The 24,560-nt window shown below is 35.0% G+C and overlaps 1 protein-coding gene across 3 annotated transcripts in view; it reads right to left on the reverse strand.

Moving 5' to 3' along the window:
• Focad (focadhesin) overlaps window positions 1–24,560 on the reverse strand; it is a 264,104-nt gene that overhangs the window by 96,418 nt on the left and 143,126 nt on the right. For all 3 annotated transcript variants that reach the window (XM_042692885.1, XM_042692886.1, XM_042692887.1), the window contains 3 exons: window positions 9,950–10,084; window positions 4,006–4,056; window positions 2,813–2,896 (listed from right to left, as the gene is read on the reverse strand). In XM_042692885.1, the coding sequence (XP_042548819.1) occupies window positions 2,813–2,896; window positions 4,006–4,056; window positions 9,950–10,084 (270 nt within the window). The remainder of the gene's footprint in view (window positions 1–2,812; window positions 2,897–4,005; window positions 4,057–9,949; window positions 10,085–24,560) is intronic.

Genomic DNA, 24,560 nt, shown 5'->3' on the forward strand with positions numbered 1-24,560 from the left:
ATAAATTCAGTTAAAAAGAGAAACAGCTTCTGATGAATGCAGTGACATTCACTTAAATCAGAGCCAAACGGGTTATGCCATATTTATACCCACCCTGAATGCATAATGAGTTCTTTTATATTGCTTCTAAAATTAACTCCAAAAATCAGCAAAACAATCTATCTTAAGATCTGTATAATAAAAAGTTTAATTTTTCAATAGTTGAATATTTTCAATGAATTTAATTCAGAGAGGTGGAACAATGCCCCTTACCTAAATGTTTATCCATTACTGATTCTTTTATCAAATAAACAATTCTATATTGTTTTTGTTGGTTGATTATTTTTTCCTTTTTTGAGGGGGCAGGGCAAGTGCTAAAGAAGGCAAAAGAAAATGATAATAGCTTTTAAAAAAAAACAGAAGAGATGCAAACAAAAAGGGAAAAATCATTCTCACCTATTTTTCAACATTAGATTGACACTGTCTTCAAAAAAGTATCCCCAAACTTCTCAACCAAATTTAGATTTGCATTTTAAGAGATTAACAGTGATACTGTTAACAAACAAAACATTTTCATTCCTTCAACATCCCTATCTCATAAGATAAGGTCTAATGCTTAGTATATATCTAATGAAACCAATTTAAGTGCTAAGTGTGTATTACATCTTAATCCCACAGAATTTCCTAATATCAAGACAGTGACAAGAATGCCAAGTTAAAAAATTAGGTGTTCCAATCCCTTCCTAAGGCTCCATTATCTAGTTTCCCTCAACTTTACATCATCTTTGTCACACCTGACTATCCCTGCTCTCATTACTTTTGTTTTGCATGTTAACTTTCAACAAGTTATATAAATTGAGTCATCAATCATCAAAAATATTTCTTTTAATTTGTATATTTGTTTACATTTGAAGTAGGACTTATAAAAGTAGCTGAATTGTAATTGGCAAAAGTAGCCTGGTTTGTCAAAATGTGAGTGTTTTTGTTTTCTTTCTAAATTCTAGAAATTCTGAGTGGGCTCATCAATTTGTTTCACCTGTTGCCAGACGTGAACACAAAGAATGTGGATGTAATTTCACTGGAAAAGTATACAGTAATCTTAGATGTTGGGAGTAAGCCAATTGCCCCTGGTGCAGAATGAATAATCTTTGATAACAAAGAGGTATCTTAATATTTTACATTACAGAAGTCCCTATGTGGCAGGGAGTTTGAAAACACTGGGAAATGCACTTTTATTAAAAGTGAACTTGAGTTTCTTTTCACTGCCAACACACACAAACAGCAATGGAGCGCTGAACTGGTGGTATCCTTAGCCTTTGTGGACTTGTTTGGGAAATGAAGCCAAGTCATTTTATGGATCTTTAGTTTTTGGGTATTCAAAAAGCCAAAATGAAAACTGTGATAAAAATGAATGCTGCAGTGTTGGAAACAGTGCTTTTCCCAAAAAGGAGACAGGCTCTCCATAAGGGCAGAGAAGGTAAGAGTCTGCACATCAAATTCACTTGTTCTTTTCCCCTTTTTATTTTATAAAGCAGCCATAGATATTGAGAGACATAGTGCAGTCTGCATTCTATGTGTCACAGCACATTTTTAATCATTGTACAAGCTGACCAATGAAGACTTTATAAGTCTTCAATAGTACAGGAGATCCTGCTTTATTTAGGATTTGTTAGCACAAGAATCCATCTTCAGGGCTGGGAAGGTGGCTCAGTGGTAGAGTGCTTGCCTTGCATGCATGAGGCCCTGGGTTCGATTCCCCAGCACCACATAAGCAAAAAGGAAAAAAGCCGGAAGTGGTGCTGTGGCTCAAGTGGTAGAGCGCTTGCCTTGAGCTGAAGAGCTGAGGGACAGTGCCCAGGCCCAGAGTTCAGGCCCACAACCAGGCCCCCCCCCCAAAAAAAAAAAACCAAGAATCCATCTTCAGTTCCCTTTATATGGTGGCTGCAGGTCAATTTAGAAAATGTAAGTTTCCCAAGTTCCTACTGGTATCTAATCTCTCTAGAAACCTAATCTAGAAAAAAAAGGCAAACTCATTTTGATGACTGAGCAATTGACAACAAGACTTTCATTTGAGCTTTAGGACAATGAGTGGGTAATGTCCCACATGGTTTCATGCAATGGCACATCTGCCCTAAAGACACTCACTAAATATGCATATGTATGTGCTAAAATTATTAGTTACACTATGTGTGAAATCAGACATTGAACTTCTTAACATACTCTAATACTGTAAAGCTGGTTGTATTAGGTGGGTAGCATGTTTAGTTAAAAAACTAAAATAATAAACTTATTTTTCAAACTAAAGTTATGGTATATGATGTACTAACCCACAGAGGTAATGCTTCTTTCTTCCTCCAGTATGGTTAAGCTATATATCATTTCACACTCTGTTAATAAATAGCAGTCTTTTAAAATCATACATCACTTGCTGTTTATCACAAGTAAAAATCTTTGGCTGCACAGCTGGTAGAAAATCTTGTCTACACAGGCTCGATTTGTATTTGAAGTCCAAGATAGTGTGCTAATTTGGCAGCAAATGGGTCCTAAGCAGTGAAGGCATGTCAGACTAAGCAAGCCATAAACCCAGTCACCGTAAGACAACTTTTTAGCATAGCTGTCTTCCATCTATTTCCAAGAGATCTAAATTCATTATCTATAAAGCTTAAGACCCATATACTTTTTATCAATTAAATAAATAATATGAATTCTTATGTTATATGGTAAACCTATTTAGAATTATCTCTATATTTAATCAGGCAAAGATCTTCTAAGAGATAAAGTCACAAGCCCCAGGAAAGTGAAGAGGCAATAGCAAGAAAGAAGCAGTGCCTACCTTTTCAGGAAGGTGAAGAATGGTGTGCTCTCCTGCACTAAAGTGGGACAGAGACTTGTAGGCAGCATTAGCTATAACTGGGTCCTGGAGAGTAAAATGAAACAAACGAAGTACCTATTAAATATGAGAGAGAAAATCTCCCTTCATCTCAAGGTTCCACAGATAGTACTAGGAAATATTATTCAAGTCTTGCTGAAGCCAAAGTGACACTAGCAATTTCAAAAGAGAAATCAAATTTCTTATGTCAAATAAAGGGAAGAGTAAAACAAAACATACACACAATAATAATAATGATAATAATAATAAGAGCAACTGCAAAAAATTATTGACATAAAAATATTTTTCTAAGAACCATCATTGGGCAAAAGCATCAGAAACACTAAGCTTTTATCCTAATTTGGACACAAAGTATGAGTAACCAAGAATTCCTTAGGTATCAAGGTAGTAGTATGGTTTAGTCAAAGAAATATGAGGATTGAGAGAGTGACAACCTGAATTTCAATTCTTGTTCTCCACCTGATAACTAGGACTCTATGTTAACCCATACATTAGTGAAGGATAACATCACAAACATCCTTTTCTATACTCCTTCATTAAAAATGACAGCTAAAACTAGCACAGGACTTCTTTATTTGTTTGGTAGGAAAGTTAGCAAAGTAGAAAAGGGAAGGACCATATTAAAAATGTGAGAACCCCAGATGCCAGTAATCCTTGCTACTCAGGAGGCTGAGATCTGAGGATTGAGGTTCAAAGCCATCTTGGGCAGCCAAGTCCATAAGCCCTAAGTGGTACTATGGCTCAAGTGGTAGAGTGCTAGCCTTGAGCACAAAGAGGCTCAGGGACGGTGCCCAGGCCCTGAGTTCAAGCCTCAGGACAGGCAAATAAAAAAAAGTAAGACAATGTTATCAATGCCTCTTAACATCTGTCAAATTTAAAATAATATTAAATATAAAATATATACATTCATCAGGCATTCACAACTCGGTCATTTATATCATCCACATGTAGATGATTTACATCATGTAGACTAATGGCATGAATTGAGAATTTTAAGATACAAACTTGCTAATAATGACACTTTTGAAATTAAGAAGCTATCACTGCAACTTATATATTTTTTTAATTGTTTCATTTCACAGCTCTTTTCTCAGTGTCACGATTCACTGGGACCCTCCGACCCTCAGGGAAAATACCTTGCTCTGAGTGTGGGTCCAGAGGAAGCTGAGGGCTTGAACTTTGAAATTCTGAAAAACCAAGAAACACAAAGGTTTCAGAAGAAAGATAAAGTTGAGGATAGTGAAAAATAGACTACTTTTAAAATTATAGCAACCAATAGTTGATTCAACTTGTATTTATCCATCACTCATTAGTTAAGAGTACTCAGAAACAGATTCATCATCTAAATACATGGATAACTGAAATACACTGTGATTTTTAGGATTATTGAATCTAGAAACTGAAATATTTTCTAATCCTCAAGTTCTGAAACAAAGTCACTTTTGGATGACACCATTCTTAATTCCCTATCTAGAAGAATTTGCCTTTCTCCAAGTGTCCATGCTGTATATAGCATACTTAATATCTGGCATGATTACTCTGCTAGATTGCACATTCTTTACTACATTTTCATCTCCATGTCAAGGATTTTGATCATGGAGCCCAGAATAGTTCCTTAAAAGGTATAAATATTGAACAAATAATTGTGAAAACGTGAAAGCTATCCAATACTCAACACCCTGTTCATGATAGCCAGTTCTAAATTTTTATCTTTTAAAATCATATATGGCTCTCCTATGTCTCCTTTGTCTTTGTGTATGTACTCATCAAAATTCCATGAACAGAAACATTATATTAATTGCAAAAGTTCCTAGTCTAACACACCAACAAAATAAGGTTTTCTTATTTCCTCCCAAAATGTTTGTCACTTCTTCTACCTCATTCTCCTTGACATTTGATTATCTGTACCCATTAAATGTTACTTTAATTATCATTGCTTCAGTCTATCTCATTGAACATTTGGGTTTCTGGAAGACAGAAACTGTCCCAAATAGTATAAAGGTAGAATTGGCTGTGTAGCTAGAAAGTCCTGAGTTCAGATACCAGATTTTATTTGGTAACTATAATATTGGTTGGATGCTTGCCTGATACACGGCAGATATTCTATAAATATTGGCTAATAACAAAACACAGCTGGCAAAAAAATCTCAGTAGTTTCTTTGGCTACAAAACAAAAAATAAGGCCTTCATATTAAAACTTAAAAATAATATAATAATTAGGAAAATAATAATAATTAGTAGAGTGCCAGGAAATTAATTTGAATTCAAAAGTAGTATCTGCTATTCTAGTTCTCTGAGGGCTGGTACAGTTTTACTCAATACATTCCAAGTCAATGAATAAACGTTCAAAGCATTGTGCAAAGCAATTAAAAAATACAGGGCAATTGAATCATGGACTCCAATTTCAACATGTTTATACTCTACTGAGAGAAATAATTTCTGCATATATTCCTAGTATAATATAAAAATAAAGCTTACAACACTATAATGGAATTTAGAAGAAATAGATTTCTGCTTACTTAAAGGTTAGGACAAGTTAAAACAATTATTTCTTAAAACAATTTAAAATCAGAGATGAAAAGGAAAAGAAATCTAGAAAAAAGGAACAAAATAAAAAAAAAAGAAATGCAGTACAGAAGTTTGCAAGCACATAGTTTCATTTTTCTGGAGTGCTAGTACATGGCATCACAGAGAAGGTAAACCGGAAAAAACAATGATTTGGCATAAAAAGGTTGAACTTCATTTAAGGTGAATATAAAACATCAAAATGACTAGAGATACAAATGACTTAAGAAATGCTTTGAGAAAACTAAATTTAACAAATTCCAAGCAATGAAAAAAATTATTTAAACACTCATAGAAGAGAGAAGGATGGCAAGACAGACAAAAGGAAGGAAAAACAAAGTGAATGAGGGTCTCTCCACACATCACTACTTGCTTCTGTGGGGATTACTGTCACTGAAGGAAGAGACCCCTGTGATTGCAAGGAAACTGATGAAGAACCACTGTCCTGAAGCAGTTGATTTGGGTAATAGAAGAATCTTAATCATAGAACACAAAAATAAAACAAAAATATACTATACAACATAAAGATAAACCAAAAACCATATAAATCTAAAAGAAAAATAAATCACAACTGTGGATATGAAAACCTAAAAAACAAAAATAAAACCACATACACCATAAGCTAACCTGGAATAAAATCTGAATAATTCAAGTAACAAAATACAAGTAACATAAAGGTCTAGGATTTCATCTCTTGAAAATAAATAAATACACACAATATACCCTTTAGTCTTAGTTCCTTGTCTGCAGTCCTGCAGGCTATCTAACAATATAAAACCTAGTTTCCTGGTTTTTTGGCTCCCTTATTGAAGCTTGGGACATTGGTCTGTGGGTTCATTTCTGAGTTGTCAGTTCTATTCCTTTGGTCCTCAGGTCTGTTCTTGTGCCAGTACCAAGCTGTTTTGATTACTATAGCTTTGTAATAGAGTTTGAAGTTTGGTATTAGTATTCCTCCAGCACTGTTCTTTCTGCTACGGATTGTTTTTGCTATTCAGGGTCTTTTATTGTTCCATATGAGTTTTTGGATTGCTTCTTCTATTTCATTGAAGAATGAGGGTGGGATATTGATGGGTATTGCATTGAATTTGTAGGTAGCCTTTGCATTATTGCCATTTTCATGATGTTAATTCTCCCAATCCAGGAGCATGGGAGAACCCACTTCCTTAGTTCTACTTTAATTTTCTTTTTCAGGTTTTTAAAGTTTTCATCATGGAGGCCCTTCACTTCTTTGGTTAAATTAATTCCTAGGTATTTTATTTTTTGTGGGTCTATTACAAAAGGAGTTGCTTTCCTGATTTCAGCCACACTCTTCTCATTACTGGCATACAGAAAATCCATTGATTTTTGAGGGTTAATTTTTATACCCTGCTACACTGCCAAAGTTTCAGATCAGCCTCAAGTAACTTGGAGTGGAGTCTATGGGATTTTTTAAATACAGGATCAGGTCATCTGCAAAGAGTGAGAGTTTTACTTCATCTTTCACTATTTGGATCCTCTTTATGTTTGCATCTTGCCTTATTGCTCTAGCTAGGCATTCTAGTACTATATTGAAGAGTGGCGAGCAGACATCCTTGTCTCCTTCCTGAATTTAGAGGAAATGGCTTTAGCTTTTATAATTCTATGCTTCCATCAGAAAGAATGATACCGCCCATTTGTAAGGAAATGGAAGGACTTGGGAAAAAGTCATATTAAGTGAAGTAAGCCAGACCCAAAGAAACATGAGTTCCATGATCTCTCTTATTTGTAATAATTAGTATACGTCTAGTATAATCTTAGCAGATGAGCAGAATAGCTCAATAGCTATGTACATATGACCATATAAGATGATGCTAAGTGAAAAGAACTCCAAGACATGGACACAAGAGTTTTTCTTATTTGTTGTTGTTCTCAATATACTACTTTCTTTTTTCTTTTGTGTTATTTTCCCTCAATGGTTTATCCCCTGTTGTCACTTGCATTCAATTTTGGTACCCTGGGTACTGTATATACATTTATCTGAACCAGGAAAGGGAAGGGGTACAACAAAATGGTGAGACAAAGGACAAAGGGGGAACCTACACAACAGTAATACTCACAAGACAATATGTTGCAAATGATTTGTACAACTTGGGTGGAGGGAAAAGGGGGAGAGAAAGAGGGAGAAAAATGAGGGAAGGGGTAACAAATTAGACAAGAAATATAATCACTACCTTACTTATGTAACTGTAACCCCTCTGTATATCACCTTGACTATAAATTTTTTTTAAAAAAAAACTAGTAACCATAAACTATAGCCATTAAAAAAAACTGTTGGTAGGGAGCTGGGAAGGTGGCTAAGTGGTAGAGCGCTTGCCTTGCATGCCTGAGGCCCTGGGTTCGATTCCTCAGCAGCACATAAGCAAAAAGAAAAAAGCCGGAAGTGGCACTGTGGCTCAAGTGGTAGAGCGCTAGTGCCTTGAGCTGAAGAGCTGAGGGACAGCACTTAGGCTCAGAGTACAGGCCCCACGACCAGACCCAAAAAAAAAACAAAAAACAAAAAAAACTGTTGGTGTGCTAAATATTCTAGGAGTCACAAATTGATTCTTTTCTTACTACCTTAAAACAAAACCCTAAATATAAGAAAAACTCAAAGTACTGGGCATTGATTCAGTTGTTCACTCAATAACTATTTATGAATATACACTTTGTGTCAGGCACTGATATCTTCACTTCAGAAAGAACATATTTGTTTTTATTCCTTATGCAGCATTTAGAATGATTAGTAGCATGGTTGTATTATTTGATCTAATCATATGATCTAAAACAGTTAAAGGATTACTACTTGAATCTTATGATATGGTGGTTTATCCAAGTCCCTAAAGCACTAAATCAAACAGTAAGTTTAGCAAGACTCCAAGAGAAAATCAATTACCGTATTTTGAAGGAAAGCAAGTAAGATGAAAATGAAAGAGAATATGGTTTACAAATGTAGAAAAATAAATGGAATTCTCTATCCTTTGTTTCATTCAAAGAAGTTGCTAACGGAACAAAAAAACTGTTAGCAGTAATATGAGTCTTGCTAAGTGTGGTAGTACACACCTGTAATCCCAACATTGAGGAGATAGAGGCATGAAGCTCAAGTTTGAGACTAGCTTGTGTAATATAATAAGGTTTACTTGGCTATGCCAACTCTACGTAAGTGTGTATACATATATATATATGTATATATATATATATATATGTGTGTGTGTGTGTGTACCTATATATGTAATATATATGTACATAAATATCTGTGTGTGTCTGTGTGTGTGCACATATGCATGTGCCCGTACCAAGGTTTGAGCTCAGAGCCTGAACAACATACCTTAGCCTTTTTGTTCAAGTCTGGCTTTCTACCACTTGAGTTACTGCTCTAATTTTGACATTCAAGTCTCATTCTAGTCTGGGGCCAGTGCTATACCCAAAGAGAACAGAGGATAATTTTTAAGCCTCCTGGGGCTACAGAAAAGAATATATAGACTTGAGGCAAGATTAGTGTGTGTGTGTGTGTGTATGTGTGTGTGTGTGTGTGTGCACGTGTGTGTGCGTGTGTGTGTGTGCACGTGTGTGTGCGTGTGTGTGTGTGAGAGAGAGAGAGAGAAAGAGAGAGAGAGAGAGAGAGTTTATGTGTGCATGTACATGCACTGTGCACACCAGTCCTCTGGTTTGAACTCAGGGTCTAGGACCTGAACTCAGGGTATGGGGACCTATTCTTGAGCTTTTGTGGTTAAGGCTAGCACTCTACCACTTGAGTCACAGCTCTACTTCCAGCTTTTTGATGGCTAATTCGAGATAAGAGTCTTGAACTTTCCTGCCCAAGCTGTCTTCAAACCACAATCCTCAGATCTCAGCTTCCTGAGTAGCTAGGATTACAGGTGTGAGCCACCAATGCCCAACTTACATAATAATCTAAGAAACAAAGAATCTTCTACCACAAAATCGAACTCATTATTTGTAAAATAAGAGAATGTATCCTGCTTTTATTAATGTCTTGTTTATTTTGTAAACTTAGAACATTAACAAAATGATTTTAAGCTGTTTATATTATTAATGCTATTATTTTACAATTGTTACTTTTCAAACATTCTGATTTTAAAAAAATCTTTAAAAATTCTCATAATACATGTTTTAGGTCCTTTATATAAATAAATATATATAAAGACACAGAACTTATAAGGTTAGCTACTGAGTCAAGAGGATAAAAGTTCAAGTCTAACTCTATCTAAGTAGGGGGAAGGTAGCCACTATACACACACCCAAAAAATTGCAGAGTGGTGAATGCTTATAATCCCATCATTCAGGTGACTATGGAAGGAGCATCATGATTTTGAATCCATACTTGGCTCAAACTGAGACACACTGGAATCCAAACAAGCTCAAGGCCAATCTAGTCTATGAAACTACATCCTGAAAAAAAATAAAAATAAAAAGGACTGTATATTTTTCCTAAAGTAGTTACTGTTTCACATGACTTTCCAATGTAAAAACAGACCATATGTTGAGCTCCATAAGGCATACCTCATACTCAGATGTATTGACTGTTAAGGAAGGAACGAGAGAGAACAATTCACTCAGGGTCTTCAAAATGAGAGGTCTGGTGTCACAACTTAACTTTGGAGAGAGAGCATTCCAAGTAGAGCGGATACAAACAACCTGTGAACAAATTTTCAAAGTCAATAGCTAGCAAAACTTTGACTCATATACCAATATCAAAGAGTAATCGCTTTTATAGTATAAAGAAACAGAAAAGAACAAAAAGATTCCCAGAAGTTTAGATTTGACATGGTGCTACCACTACAAAGCAATTTTTACATCAACATACATGAAGATCCAGCCTTACCTCACACAATTTCTTTTCCTCTGATAACTGAAGTACATAATTCTTTCTTTCTCTCCTTGCTCTCCCTTTGTATCTGTTATCACTTAAATATGAAGTATCTCCCCATGACTCACATTCTAATGGACCTACTGGAAGTGACTAGATCATGAGAGTACTAACTTCATCAATGGATTAGTTCATTGATAAGTTCATAGATAAATGGGCTATCAGGAGATGTGCACTAGTTGAAGGAATCCCTGGGATATGTCTTTGAAGGATATAGCTTGTCCCAGTTTCCTCAATCTCTCTCTGTGTCTGTCTCAGGTTTTTTTTCTCTGTTTCTCTTTTTGTTTGTCTGTCTTGTCTGTCTATCTGTCTTTTTCTCTCTTGCTGGCTGCCACAAGCAGAGCAGTTCAGCTCCATCACACCTTTGCAGCCATGATGTTCTGCAATGAAGACAAACAGCATGGGCGGAAACCTCTGAAACTATGAACCAAAAATAAAAATGATAAATCCTTCTTTCTTCATTTTACTCAGGTATTTTTTCATTTCAATAAAAATCTTTCTCTTTCTTTTCTTCTCTATCTCAGTCACTGTCTGTCTCTGTCTCTCTAACACATAACCTGCACACACAAGCTTGCATACATATAAAATAAACTCTAGGGGCTGGGAAGGTGGCTCAGTGGGTAGAGTGCTTGCCTTGCATGCATGAAGCCCTGAGTTCAATTCCTCAGCACCACATAAGCAGAAAAAACCCAGAAGTGCCGCTGTGGCTCAAGTGGTAGAGCACTAGCCTTGAGCTGAAGAGCTCAGGGACAGTGCCCAGGCCCAGAGTTAAGGCCCACAACAGACAAAAAAATAAATAAATAAACTCTGAAATATATATTCTAGAATATGTGAGAGTATATATTCTTCAAATACATATATATATATATATATATGAAGAACCACTCCCTGAAAGAAAAATCATAAGATAAATAGCACATTTCTAAAGCAAGACATAGTTCTTATAGTTTTTAGTCTTGCTGAAACTTGCTGCTATACAGAAAATTAGGATATTAATATATATAAATCAAGCAACACAAAATTCATTCACCTTACAAGGCTTTAAAGGAGGGAAGAGAATAGCTTTGTTATTTAACATAATAATTTAAGAGTTTTAAAAGTCATTTTAAGAAGATGTTAAATATTACAAATGAATGTTATGCCACTTTAAACCTGGCCCAGTTTCCTTAACCCACTATTCCTAGTCATTTTAGTATTTGGTTTTAGAGATACTCAAATGACTCTCTTAAGTTCAATTCCAGCTACAACAGATGATTTCTTTTAGTGATGAATATTTTATTAAAGTGTTAAAACTCAGTCAGGAAGAATGGTAACGTGGATCAATTAGATAAAATTTAATCAGGATTAATCTTTCAAACAATCCAATTTCTTCTCTTAAGCTGCAATTAATATGTATAATTTATCAACAAAAACAAATTATTTAAAAAACTTCATGAAATAGTAAGTAAAGAGATGTCAAAAATAAATGACTTATACTTAAAGGATATGGATTAAGGAGAAGTCCAAAGGAAAAGACAGCAGAAAAAAGTTTTAATAAAGTTGGATTTGGGGTTTTTTATTATAATTTCTGCTTTCCATGAAATAGAAGGGGGTGGGGGAAATGGGCTTGATCTAAAATCTACTACATTGTTTGAGTTCCACTAACATTTACTAAAAAAGATCCCATAAGCCAGGAATGACAATAGGCATATTGTATATAAAAGAACTCTGGTATTACAGACAAATGGGGTTTCACTTTTTAAAATCTTCAGCAGCAAGTCCACACAAAATAAAATCTGAAACACAGTCTAACCCTCCAAAGAATTTATTGATTTACAGGAAAGAAATAGAAATGTATGACCCTCTATACTATTAGAAAACAAAAGGGTACATGAAAATAAAACAGCACCAAGTGAGATCTAGAGAAAAAAGAAATGTCAGTGCCTAGGAACCATCTTCAGAGAGGGTATATAAGACATGGTAAGTCTTGAGAATGGACCTGGGAAAGGTAGGAGAGAAATTACACAGAAACACTTCAAGGACATGGTACTCCTAAACCAATCAATCAATTAATTTCTCTCTCTCTCTCTCTCTCTCTCTCTCTCTCTCTCTCTTTCTCTCTCGCATTCTTTCACATCACACACACATACAACATATTGTATCACAAAAGGCATGAACAGCTGGTGAGTTACAGAGTAGCAGAATTAAAAATAAATGGCAATTCTAGTGATTTGAGTTGAAAAAGATACAATAATAATAATAATAATAATAAAAACCTACCTCAGTCATGTAGTAATTTTAAAGGTCAAAATAGATATCCACCCTCTCTGTGTTTCTCTCCATCTCATTTCTAATTTTTTTTAACTCATCCTAACTTACAAACCATTTCCAAAGTTTTCCCCAAATGTTATTCTCAGTAAAGTCACTAATTTATCCTTCTTACTCCTCTCTTTCAATGCCTAATTTCAACTTATGTTGTTTCAAAACATACTTTTTTTCTTAAAATGCAATTCTTATTTCATTCATTTCTTTCCTCAAACTTCTAACACTTAAAACATGGTGCCATCTAATTTATCATTTAATTAAATACTGTCCAGGATTGTTCACTATTTTCTTGTAACGAAATTGTCTCTCAACTAGATGTTAAGCTCTTAAAGATAATGTTTACTGATACTTATTTCATACTCACCCAGCATGATAATAAGTACATAAAAGATGAGCAGCATTTAACAAGTACTGAGGGCATTGGAACACTGAGGGATGGAAAGAAATTTCAGATGGAGAATAAAAGAATTAAAAGAACTAGGGCAATGAGTTGGAAAGTGAGGTATCTGAGGGCTTACAGATCTGAGTGAATTATATATATATATATATATATATATATGAATATATATAATTTATCATATATATGAATTATATACATGTGAAAAAAGGAAGAAGAAACACATTTCCAGTCCATAAGAGATAGAGTGCAGGAGCTCAGTTTAAGCTATATTAAGATATGATTAGCTGGAATTACTAGAAGACCTCAAAGAGAAATACCCTATAGAAAAGAAAACTACAATTCAGATATGAGATTGGTCAACAATACCTTTGTCATTTGAAAACTTCTACATGTAAAGACAAGGTATGCCTCACACTGCCAAAAGAAAAAAACAAAACAAAACAAAAAAACCCTCCATTGTCTCCAAAGTATTTGGTGGGACAATAAAAAAAAAAGACCTTTGGCCATCAATTACAGCAATACAAAGGAAGTTCTGTTCTTCTCTGAGTGGGTAAAAGGCTATATCCTCCAAGTCTTTGCAAAGATTTAGTATTTTTGTTGGTGGTGGTGGTGGTCATGGGGCTTTAACTCTGGGCGTGGGTGCTGTCCCTCAGCTCTTCTGTTCAAGGCTAGGGCCCTACCATTTGAGCCATAGCTCCACTTCTGGCTTTTTCTTCTTATGTGGTACTAAGGAATCAAACCCAGGGTCTCATGCATGCAAGGCAAGCACTCTACCACTGAGCCATCTTCCTAGCCCTAGTAGTTTTAGCTCAAGTGGTAGCGTGCTAGCAAAAAGAAGCTCAGGGAGAATAGCCAGGCCCTGAGTTCAAGCCCTAGGAAAAAAATTGCATCTTCTTCCCAGAAAGTTTGAAAACCAATACCTAAAATGGTACTTTTTCTATAAACCATGAGAAAATATGCCAGAATCCCAGCCCTAAAGCATGGTCTTAAATATAAGTAAGAAGTTGCCGTTTTTCCAATCTACAACTTAAAATCTAGACCTTAAGTCAAACCATCATCAGTCTGCTACAATAAGAATCTTTTAAACTTTAGGTATGGTGTATTTGATCAGCATAATCTGTCAAATGGTATCAAATTAGTTTGACTTTTACTGGTTTATTCTGATTCTGTTGCTTATTACCCAATGACTACTCTGTTTTCAAGGGGCAGGGGGGGAGACTCATTTGTTCTTAAAGCAGTGAGATGTGCCACAGTCAAAATGATTTTTTTTAAATAGAAATTTCTATAGACAGCTGAGCTGAAAAGCAAGGGTAAGTGTTGTTGTTGGGTGTCAGAAAAAAATCATATAAGGAAATAATTTGCATTGTGAATACAAGCAATAAAAAGAATTTTCAGCTTTTGCAACCTAACAGTTTCTGTTTAAAAAATAGAAGATAGGATCATTACCTATAGACGGTAAGGAATTAGAACTGAGACACGTCCACATAAAAACTAGCATCCTGGAAGTGTTGTTTACTTAGTACAATGTTGCATTAGAAACAACCAAGCTGAGAAGTTAACAAATAAAAAAATCTAAGAGTAAAGCCAGAAACCAGCAGCTCACACTTGTAATCTTAGCTACTCAGGAGTCTGAAATCCAGATCATAGCTCAAAGCCAGTCTAGGCAGAAAAGTTTGAGATTTGATGTCCAAAATAACCAGCAAAAAAAAAAACAACCAGAGCTAGAGGTGAGGCCAAGTAGAGCTAGCACAGGGCCCTGTCTCCAAACTTTAGCACCACAAAAAATATTAAAAAACAAAAGAGCTGGTCACTGGTGGCTCACTCCTGTAATCCTAGCTACTCAGGAGGCTGAGATCTGAGGATTGCAGTTCAAAGCCAGCCCTAGCAGGAAAGTCCATGAAACTCTTATCTCCAATTAACCACCAGAAAACCAGAAGCGGCACTGTGGCTCAAGTGGCAGAGCGCTAGCCTTGAGCTGAAGAGCGCTGCAGGGACAGTGCCCAAGCCCAGAGTTCAAGCCCCACCACCAAGAAAAAAAACATAGTGATGAAAAGAGAGGACACTTAGAGTAATCTGGAAAGATCCTCATAACACATATCCCAAATTACTTTCACGTTTAAAAAATAAAGCCATCTAAAAACGAGTGTATTATTTTAAAGTTCTTTGGAAGTTCCAATTCTTTGGAAAATAAAATGAGAAGAAAGTAATACAAAAATATTTAATGAATTAGAGCTATACAAGTCATTTAATTACCACAAAAGAATTGACATGATAGAAAAGAAGTGACAAATTAAAAAGACAACAAAAACAACAAAGAACTAGAATCTCTAAAATTAAAAAATTCAGCTGGGCATCAATGTGTCACACCTGTAATCTTAGTTATTCAGAAGGACTGAGATCTGAGGATCATGATCCAAAGTCAGCTAGGCAGGAAAGTCCATGAGACACTTTTCTCCAGTTAACCACCAAAAGTCCAGAAATAAAGGTATGACTCAAGTGGCAAAGCACTAGCCTTAAAAACAAAGCTCAATTCAAACCCCAGAACACAAAACAAATCAGTTATGGAACTCATTAGGCAACTGCTTATCAATTGTCCTAACTATAACCCAAAGAAATAATAATATAAAAAATCTAAATTATTGCTTGAGTTTGGATCTTAAATATCTCTCTGTGGCCCATGTGTCCAAGTATCACACTATTGTTATTGAGAAGTGGTAGAAATTTTTAAAAAAACAAGGCCTAATAGAAGGCTTGGGGTCTTTGATTTACGTTCTCAAAGATTTTATGACACTTTCCCCTTGGCTCTTTTGCTTCACTTCCATGAGAGAAACATACAGAACTTCACTACATGGTCCTACCATGTTGTTCTTTGCCATAGGCCCAAAGGGACTAATTGGTCACGGTTTGAAACTTCTAAAATTGTGAGCCACAGCAAACCATTTCTCTTATATATACTGATCATTTATGGTATCTGTTACAATAGAAGAAAGACAACTAATATAGTCATATAGTGTTTAATGTTACAGTAGGAGAGAGCTTAGTCATGTAGCATTGAATGAGGCAGTCTTCTTGTATTTACAAAGATTTCCAAAAGGAGTTTAAGCTTAATTAAGACTTATAGATGTGGTTAATGCCAAGACTGGGATAGGGAAGATCTAAGTTTCTATCATATTACTACAAAGTAAGGACATGTTCAAGAAAGGTTGATAAAATGCTGAGAGAATGTATTAGTCAATCAGAAAGAGTCCCTAATGGCCAACTTAAACAGTTTGAAAAATAAACATATCAGTTTTTGGTAATCAGATGATAATTTGTAACACAAAATAAATATCTGTGAGTAGTCCACACTGTGATAATATATATATAATTGAATGATCAGATAGATAGATAGATAGATAGATAGCAATCCCATTCCAAAGAATTCTAGTTAATAAATGTAGAAGCGATGAGAAAATCACCATTGGACAAATACCACAGGAGTCATAGATACAGGAATAATGGGTGCTATAATTAGTGGACCAAAATTTAAGAACAAATAAGAAAATTACATATACAGAGTTTTAAAGCATATCCCTGACACATTTATTATCGAAAAGAAAACTAATAATACCTATGGTGGGGAAATCCTATACAGATCACTTTAAACAAGGAAACAAAGTTAACATCAACAGCAACCAAACATATCAGCATCATGTTCCCCTTAAAATGATATAGTAACACCTGCTGTTCACACTAAGGGGCATTACTTCTGAAATATTCTTGCCAAAAATGTATAATCTTAACCTCATCATGAGAAATTAACATCATCATCAAAATAGAAAAACATTTTACAAAATAACATTTCACAAATGACCCATTAAGAGTACCAGGATCATGAAAGCCAAAGAGATTAAAGAACTGGCACAGATTAGAAGAGATGACAACTAAATTGAATATGGGATCCTGGAATAGATCAAGGAATAGAAAAATTAAAATGGTTTAAAAAGTGTGTGAACCTTGCACTGGTGGCTCACATCAGTAATCCTAGCTAGTCAGGAGGCTGAAATCTGAGGATTAAAGTTCAAAGCCAACCCAGGAAGGAAAGTCTGTGAGACTCTTTTATCTCCAATTAACCACTCCCAAACCAGAAGTGGACGTGGCTCAATGCAGTAGGGCACTAGCCTTGCCCACAAAAGCTCAAGGCCCAAGCCTTCATTTCAAGCCCTAAGACAAAAAAAAAGAAAGGAAAAAGGAAAGGAAAGGAGAGGAAAGGAGAGGAAAGGGGAGGAAAGGAAAGGGGAAAGGAAAGGGGAAAGGGGAAAAGCAAGGGGAAAGGGGAAAGGAAAGGGGAAAGGGGAAAGGAAAGGGGAAAGGAAAGGGGAAAGGAGAGGAAAGGAAAGGGGAAAGGAGAGGAAAGGAAAGAGGAAAGGAAAGGGGAAAGGAGAGGAAAGGAGAGGAAAGGAAAGGGGAAAGGAGAGGAAAGGAGAGGAAAGGAAAGGAAAGGAAAGGAAAGGAAAGGAAAGGAAAGGAAAGGAAAGGGGAAAGGAAAGGGGAAAGGAAAGGGGAAAGGAAAGGGGAAAGGAAAGGGGAAAGGAGAGGAAAGGAAAGAGGAAAGGAGAGGAAAGGAGAGGAAAGGAAAGGGGAAAGGAGAGGAAAGGAAAGAGGAAAGGAAAGGAAAGGAAAGGAAAGGAAAGGAAAGGAAAGGAAAGGAAAGGAAAGGAAAGGAAAGGAAAGGAAAGGAAAGGAAAGGAAAGGGGAAAGGAAAGGGGAAAGGAAAGGGGAAAGGAAAGGGGAAAGGAAAGGGGAAAGGAAAGGGGAAAGGAAAGGGGAAAGGAAAGGGGAAAGGAAAGGGGAAAGGAAAGGGGAAAGGAAAGGGGAAAGGAAAGGGGAAAGGAGAGGAGAGGAGAGGAAAGGAAAGGAAAGGCAAAATCTGAATAAAGTCCACAGTTCAGTTAGTACCTATATCCAGTTGTTGGAACTGTACTAGTACAAGCAAGAGAAGATACATCAGAAAGATTGAATGGAAAAACACACAAGTACTGTGTACTTATTTAATCTAGTTTAATAAGGAACACAATTCACTACCACACAATTCCCAAGTAAAATGTACTTCCAATGATTTTCAGTACACATACAAGGTTGTACAGCTATCACAATGAATTTCAGAACATTTTCTCTCTCCTTGTCCCACAATAACCTAATATTCATTACTCATTATTTCCCCCCCAGGCTCTCTCAATCCTAGCAAATTCAGAAATGTTTTGGCTGAATAATATTCCATTCTACGTACATATCTTCCTGAACAATTTTAAAGCTTTTCTGTAAGTTCAAAGTTATTTCAGAATAAAAGGTTAAGAGGAATAGAATAAAACACTAAAGAAATAATGACTAAGAATTACCAAAATCAATAAAAGACATAAATGTCTAACTTGGATCTTAAATAAGATAAAGTATGGGGTTTTTATTAAATAAATACAATATACTATGGTTTTTAAACACAGAAAACAAAGAGGCAATCTTCAAAGCTAAAAGGGAGAAAATATAGACTGTCAGGGAACAATTTAGAATTAACCACAGGCTTTTCAATATTAACAAAACCAGGAGATCACATAATAAGATCTAAAAAGTGCAGAGGAAACTATCAGCCTATAAAACTAAATCTACTATTCAATAGTAAGGTAAAAATAGGCAAACAATAAGTACGTAAAATAAGAGAAGGCATAATACCTAGAAACTACGTACACATCATACATAAATATTTATGTACAACTGACTGGATGTCTTGCTTGGTTTGTCTGATTTAGGAGAACTTCATCCCATCCTAAGTGCTTACATTATGCATATTTTGTTGCTAGGGGAAAATGAAACTTTTTTCACACCATTCTTTCACAAGACTCTTAGCAACACTGAAGAGTACAGATTGCAGAGCCCCTAAGCAGTGTGATACCCTGAAAAGAGCACATGACTGGAGTCAGAAACCCCAGGCTTTCCCATTTGGTAGCTGTAGGATGATGGCGAAGTCATTAATCTCCCTCAGTCTGGTTCCCCAGCTGCAAAATGGAAATAATACTAGTAACACCTGCTGTATGTATAGCATGAGGTTAACAGTGAAAGCCACTTTGAGACTATTGTATGCATCCATGCTTTATACATGGAAAAAGATGGTTGTTGTTGTAATAACAAACTGGAAAAATGAAGAATCCTGGGAGAGTCTGGGACCTTTGCTTCTAATTCCAATGCTATAAAAATGACTTTGTTCCTTTGTAGAGGAGCAGATAGCTATCTCCTAATTTTACTTTCAAAAGCTATTTCTAGAAATTCCTGAGAACAGCCTACTCCTTTTGTCCTGATTCTTCATTCCAACAGAGGGAAAGCTTTATAAAAACCTTTAGGCTATGAAAATTGCCTTATGTGCCCTTTTCATAATGAAGGTAAAAGAAACTGCCTTACAATTAAAGGACTCAAGCCATCACCATGCAGTGAAGCCCTCTTAAGCTAATTCAGCACACAATTCATAAAACAGGATGCTTCTGTTACCAAAATACAATAACAGGGGATAAAAGGGAGTTTAAAGAGACACAATCAATGGAGCAGAAACAATAGGGAAAATAACTTTCTTTCTTATCCTAATAACAGTGGGACTAAAGGTTATAAATATTTTAAAAAATGGCTAGCACAGATTTATTTAAGCAACTTCACAGTCTTTCAATGATTGAGACTAGTTTATTATGAAGGCAATGATGTAGGAAATGAAAACAAATAGGTATTAATAGAGGGACCTTAAAAAAATTCCTTTGTATTCAAAAGGACTGTACTGAAGATTTTTCATTACAGTTTCTGAAATTTTTGTGGCAAAAAATATAACGGCATCTATCTAAACCCCAAACATAGGCTCAGTAAACCAAAATTATTTGTACCTGAGGTAATATTATTCTCATATTAATAATTCCAGACATTAATACAGTCTGTATTTCTGGTAACATATTTGATAGTTTGGAGTGCATAGTTATTCTAATAGCTGAATAGAAGAAGCTCAGAATTGTGTGACAAATGTCAAAACAAGAGTTTACTGAACAGTTTGATCTAGACTATGCCACCACCTAGACATTTGGCGACCAAGCATGCTAGTTTTCTTTTTTACTTCCCAGAGTGAGAAGTTGCTGGTTCCCTGAGATACTTCCTATGGGGAACCATATCTCCCAATGCAAACTCCATTGATTTCTCTGCAGGAACAGAAAGAATGACACAAAGAGCTCCCTACAGGGATATTCACCTTTTCTGATTCACAGATTCTGTCTGGATTATCTATTTCTTGGGGAACACTCTTTTTTTATATGAACTAGCAAATCCAGAGTAAAGATTTGTCAAAAAATATATCCTTTATTACTCAGTGTACTATTGCCTTTCAAATAACCAGTGAGAATTTTAAACAAAAAACATCAGTTCCTTCTGATTTTCCTTAAATGGACGTTAGCTCCAAAGTGATAAAGGGAAATACAAATTCAATCTACATAGCTGATGACTCAAAAACATAAAACCACTGGGAACTTGTTCAATAGACAACAAAATTAAAAGCCAAATAAACTAAGTATTAGCAACAAGAATAAAATACCATCTATCAAAATCTGGGCATGGTACTACTTATTTATTTATTTATTTATTTATGTGTGTGTATATATATGTATATAGTATATGTAGTACATATACATATACATGTGTGTATGTATATATACATGTGTATAATATATGTATATGTACATATGTACAAATATTTATATATAAATATATAAATGTACACACATATACATATATATATTTGTATCATCCATCTAAATTTTAAAAAGGCTAACCAAGCCACTTTTTGTCATTTCATATTGAAAATTTATCATGTTATGTATCAAAAATAAATGGTGAATTAAAGGGTCACTTCTGACATTAATACTTTAGAAAGCATTTTTAAATTGCAATGGTGACACTTTAAAAATATCCATTCAGGGGGGGAAGGGGGAGGCTGGGAAGGGAGGTGAAGGGTAAACAAAGGAGGAGGCTGCAATGCTTGGTAGGAAATGTATGCATTATCCTGCCCATGTAATTGTAACCCCTCTGTACAGTATGTTCTCAAATAAAATAAAATAAAATTTAAAAAAAAAATATCCATTCAGTTTAGTCTATTTAAATGATAGAGTTCTCCAAGCACATTTTTAAGCAATCAGTGTTGATAGTTACTGCAACTCTTATTATATATCCAATGAAATGATTCTTCTTCCCCCAGTGACCCAATCTATCTATAGATATAAGGGGGTAACAATAGTCAAGGTCAATTTTTCAGATCTGACTGGCTCATGGAGATCAATACTTAATTCCCTAATAGAAAGAAAGAAACATAATTGTGGCCCCTTCCTATAGAAACACACTCCTTAGGAAAATTAAAACTGGAGACAAAACTATCATCTACAAGTTCAAGAGAAAGGCAAAAAGTAGCAGGCATTCTTTAGGAATTACTCTGTTCTTCATTGCTACAAACACTGAGACTCTCAACAAGGATTTCTCCAAAAACAAGGTCTGAAGAAGTATAAACAAAGGATTTCCCACCCATGAAAATGCTGCATCTAGCACAACAATTGCGGTGTAAAGGTCTCTCGCTGGGAAGGTGGCTCAGTGGTAGAGTGCTTGCCTTGCATGCATGAGGCCCTGGGTTCAATTCCTCAGCATCACATAAGCAGAAAATGCCAAAAGTGGCACTGTGGTCAAATGGTAGAGCACTAGCCTTGAGCTGAAGAGCTAAGAGATAGTGCCCAAGCCCAGAGTTCAGGCCCAGGACTGACCCCCTCCCCCCCCAAAAAAGGCTCTCTCACAAAACAAATCTGGTGGTTGAATGAATGATGCTAATTGATCTACCCTAATCAGCTACAGAGCTGAGAACTTCTGTCAAGGGACTGAGAATTAATGCTTTATGTTTGGAGTACCACACAGTCTTTGTCATAACTATTGGACTTTCTAGGGTGGCCGGTTAGCTCAGTTGGTTAGAGCGTGGTGCTGATAACTATTGGACTTTACATACCATATTAACATGAAAGTTATCATAGATAATATATAATTAAATGGGCATATCTGTTTTCCAAAAAAACTTTATTTATAAAAACAAGTTGTAGGCTGGATTGGTCCAGTCAGCTATAATTCACTGACCTCTAGAATTAGAACATGTGATTTTTAACTAGATACAATTTACTTCCAATTAGAATGCATGAATACTTTTTAAATTTTAGTGTGCAAATGAATCTCCCTTGGGGAAAAGATCTTGATATAATACAAATTTTGATTCGGTAGACTAGAGCAGAATCTAAGATTTTTTTTCTAACAAGCCCTCGGGTGACATAGAAGCTACTGGTTAAAAAAACATACTGTGAGTACAAAATATTAAACATCATTAGCAAATTTGCCTTTGAATTTCAAAACAGGTAGAAACTAGAAGCAAGACAAAAATAAGCCTTGGATTTTACTGGAATAGTTTCAACATCATCTGATGTTTTGCTCTAAAACTGTCAAATCAATAATGTTTTCAAAATTTCAACTTTTCATTCTACTTAAAAGAGACATAAAGATTGTTATAGGATTTATCTTGATATTTGTTTTTAGAATCTGTGACAACATATTTTCTAATCCTTTTCTTTACAAATAAAAAGAGAAAAAAAAAGTGTTCATACCTAAATACAACTAAATAGAACTACCCAAAGTCCCCCAAACCTCACCGATAGTTTTTGATGGTGATAACTTTTGAAATTATTCATATACACATAGGGATTAGAAAAACTTCATTGAAGCCAAATGAGATGAATACTGAGAAGCAAAACAAGTTAAGGCTATTTAACGTTCATAGGACTCAGGATTATTTAATTTTTCTTCAGCTCAAGAAGTACAAACTGAACAACTGCTATATACCAGCTAATAAGCTGGGCCTCTGGAGGAAATAAAAAGAATGCTAAAAATACATTTTACCTTCAACTCACTAAAAGATATTAGATACTGATACACATGAATATTTTTACAATTCCATAATGCAAAAACAACATTATGAAACTGTACATTGAGAGAAATTATGAAGTTGTACATTAGATATGAGGAGGGGGAATTACCATGTTAAAGAAGAGAAAATGAGAAAGAAAGCTGTGGAGGATATAATATTGAAGAGCATATATGTACATATACGTACCAGATACTGTTAAATCTTTTAATTTCTAATTATACCAACTAAATCATATATGATAAAAGAAAGTCATGTTCAAAGTATAATATAAGGAAGATAAATATTTTTACATGTAATTCCTAAAAGAGTTTTGAAAAATTCCTACAAGTTGGTATATTTAATCATAAGTTTGTGGATTTCAGTACTTATTTTCTAATAAGAGAAAAAATACTGGCAATTTAAAATACAACTATTAAAACACTATTACATTTATACAATGGGGAAAGTGCCATAGTAATTTTATGCCCACTCTTTTACAAAATATACATAAAACATGTCTTCATGCATAGTAAAAAAATTACATAATTCTTTTTCTCTTGAAATTGCATTTTCATTCTAGTTCTGCCACAATCTTATGCTAATATATTTTGATAATTTGTAAGTCTGCTATTCATCAACTGTGATGATATACCTCTACTGTAAAAATATCCTATAAATTAAAACTAGTTTTTTAAATTCCAAGATCATAAGACTTTCTTTAAAAATTGAGCAATATAACTGGGCACTGGTGGCAAATACCTGTTATTCTAGCTACTCAGGAGACTGAGATTTAAGGCTCACAGTTCAAAGCTAGCCCAAGCAGAACAGTCCATGAAATTCTTATCTCAAATTAACCACCAGAAAATGGCAAGTGAAGAGCTTAGGGATGTGCCCAGGCCTTGAGTTCAAGCTCCATGATCAACAAATAAAATAAACTGAGCAACGTAGTTACCATAATTATCATTATGAACAATATCGTTATGAACATATCACAAGTATTTATACATAATCACTAACAGGATAAATAATCAAAACTGGCAATAGAAAGACAATAGCTTAATTGAAAAATATTGGGAAAATGTAACAGGAGAGTGTATGAATGTATAAAATACATGAATGTATGAAAATATCACAACCTTTCATGTCAATTAATATGCAACATTTGTACAATTAATATATGCTAATAAAAATACTTTTCCAAAGTTGGTAAATTATATTCTTCCTCTATTAGATGTCCTAGAGGTTTTACATCTTATAATGTACAATGTACATTATAAGTACATTATATGTACTTATAATGTAGAATGTACAATGAAGAGTATAACCTCCAGGGTAGGAAATAGGCAAAATTAGGCAAAATCTTCACCTAAGAATAAAAAGCATAAATGACTCAGCAATAGATTCTGAGTTTCAAGCTATAGAACCTAAATGTAGCCACAGAGGAATACACAGGCACTTGTAGCTTTCCTAAAACTGGGTATACTTGAGCCAGAAAAGTTCTGAAACCTCCTTCTCATTAGCTCTTCTTTCCCATACTACAAGAAAACAAATGTAAATT

The sequence above is a fragment of the Dipodomys spectabilis genome, unplaced genomic scaffold, assembly GCF_019054845.1.
Source record: "Dipodomys spectabilis isolate Male_0828 unplaced genomic scaffold, ASM1905484v1 ptg000158l, whole genome shotgun sequence".
In the NCBI taxonomy this organism is placed as follows: Eukaryota; Metazoa; Chordata; class Mammalia; order Rodentia; family Heteromyidae; genus Dipodomys; species Dipodomys spectabilis.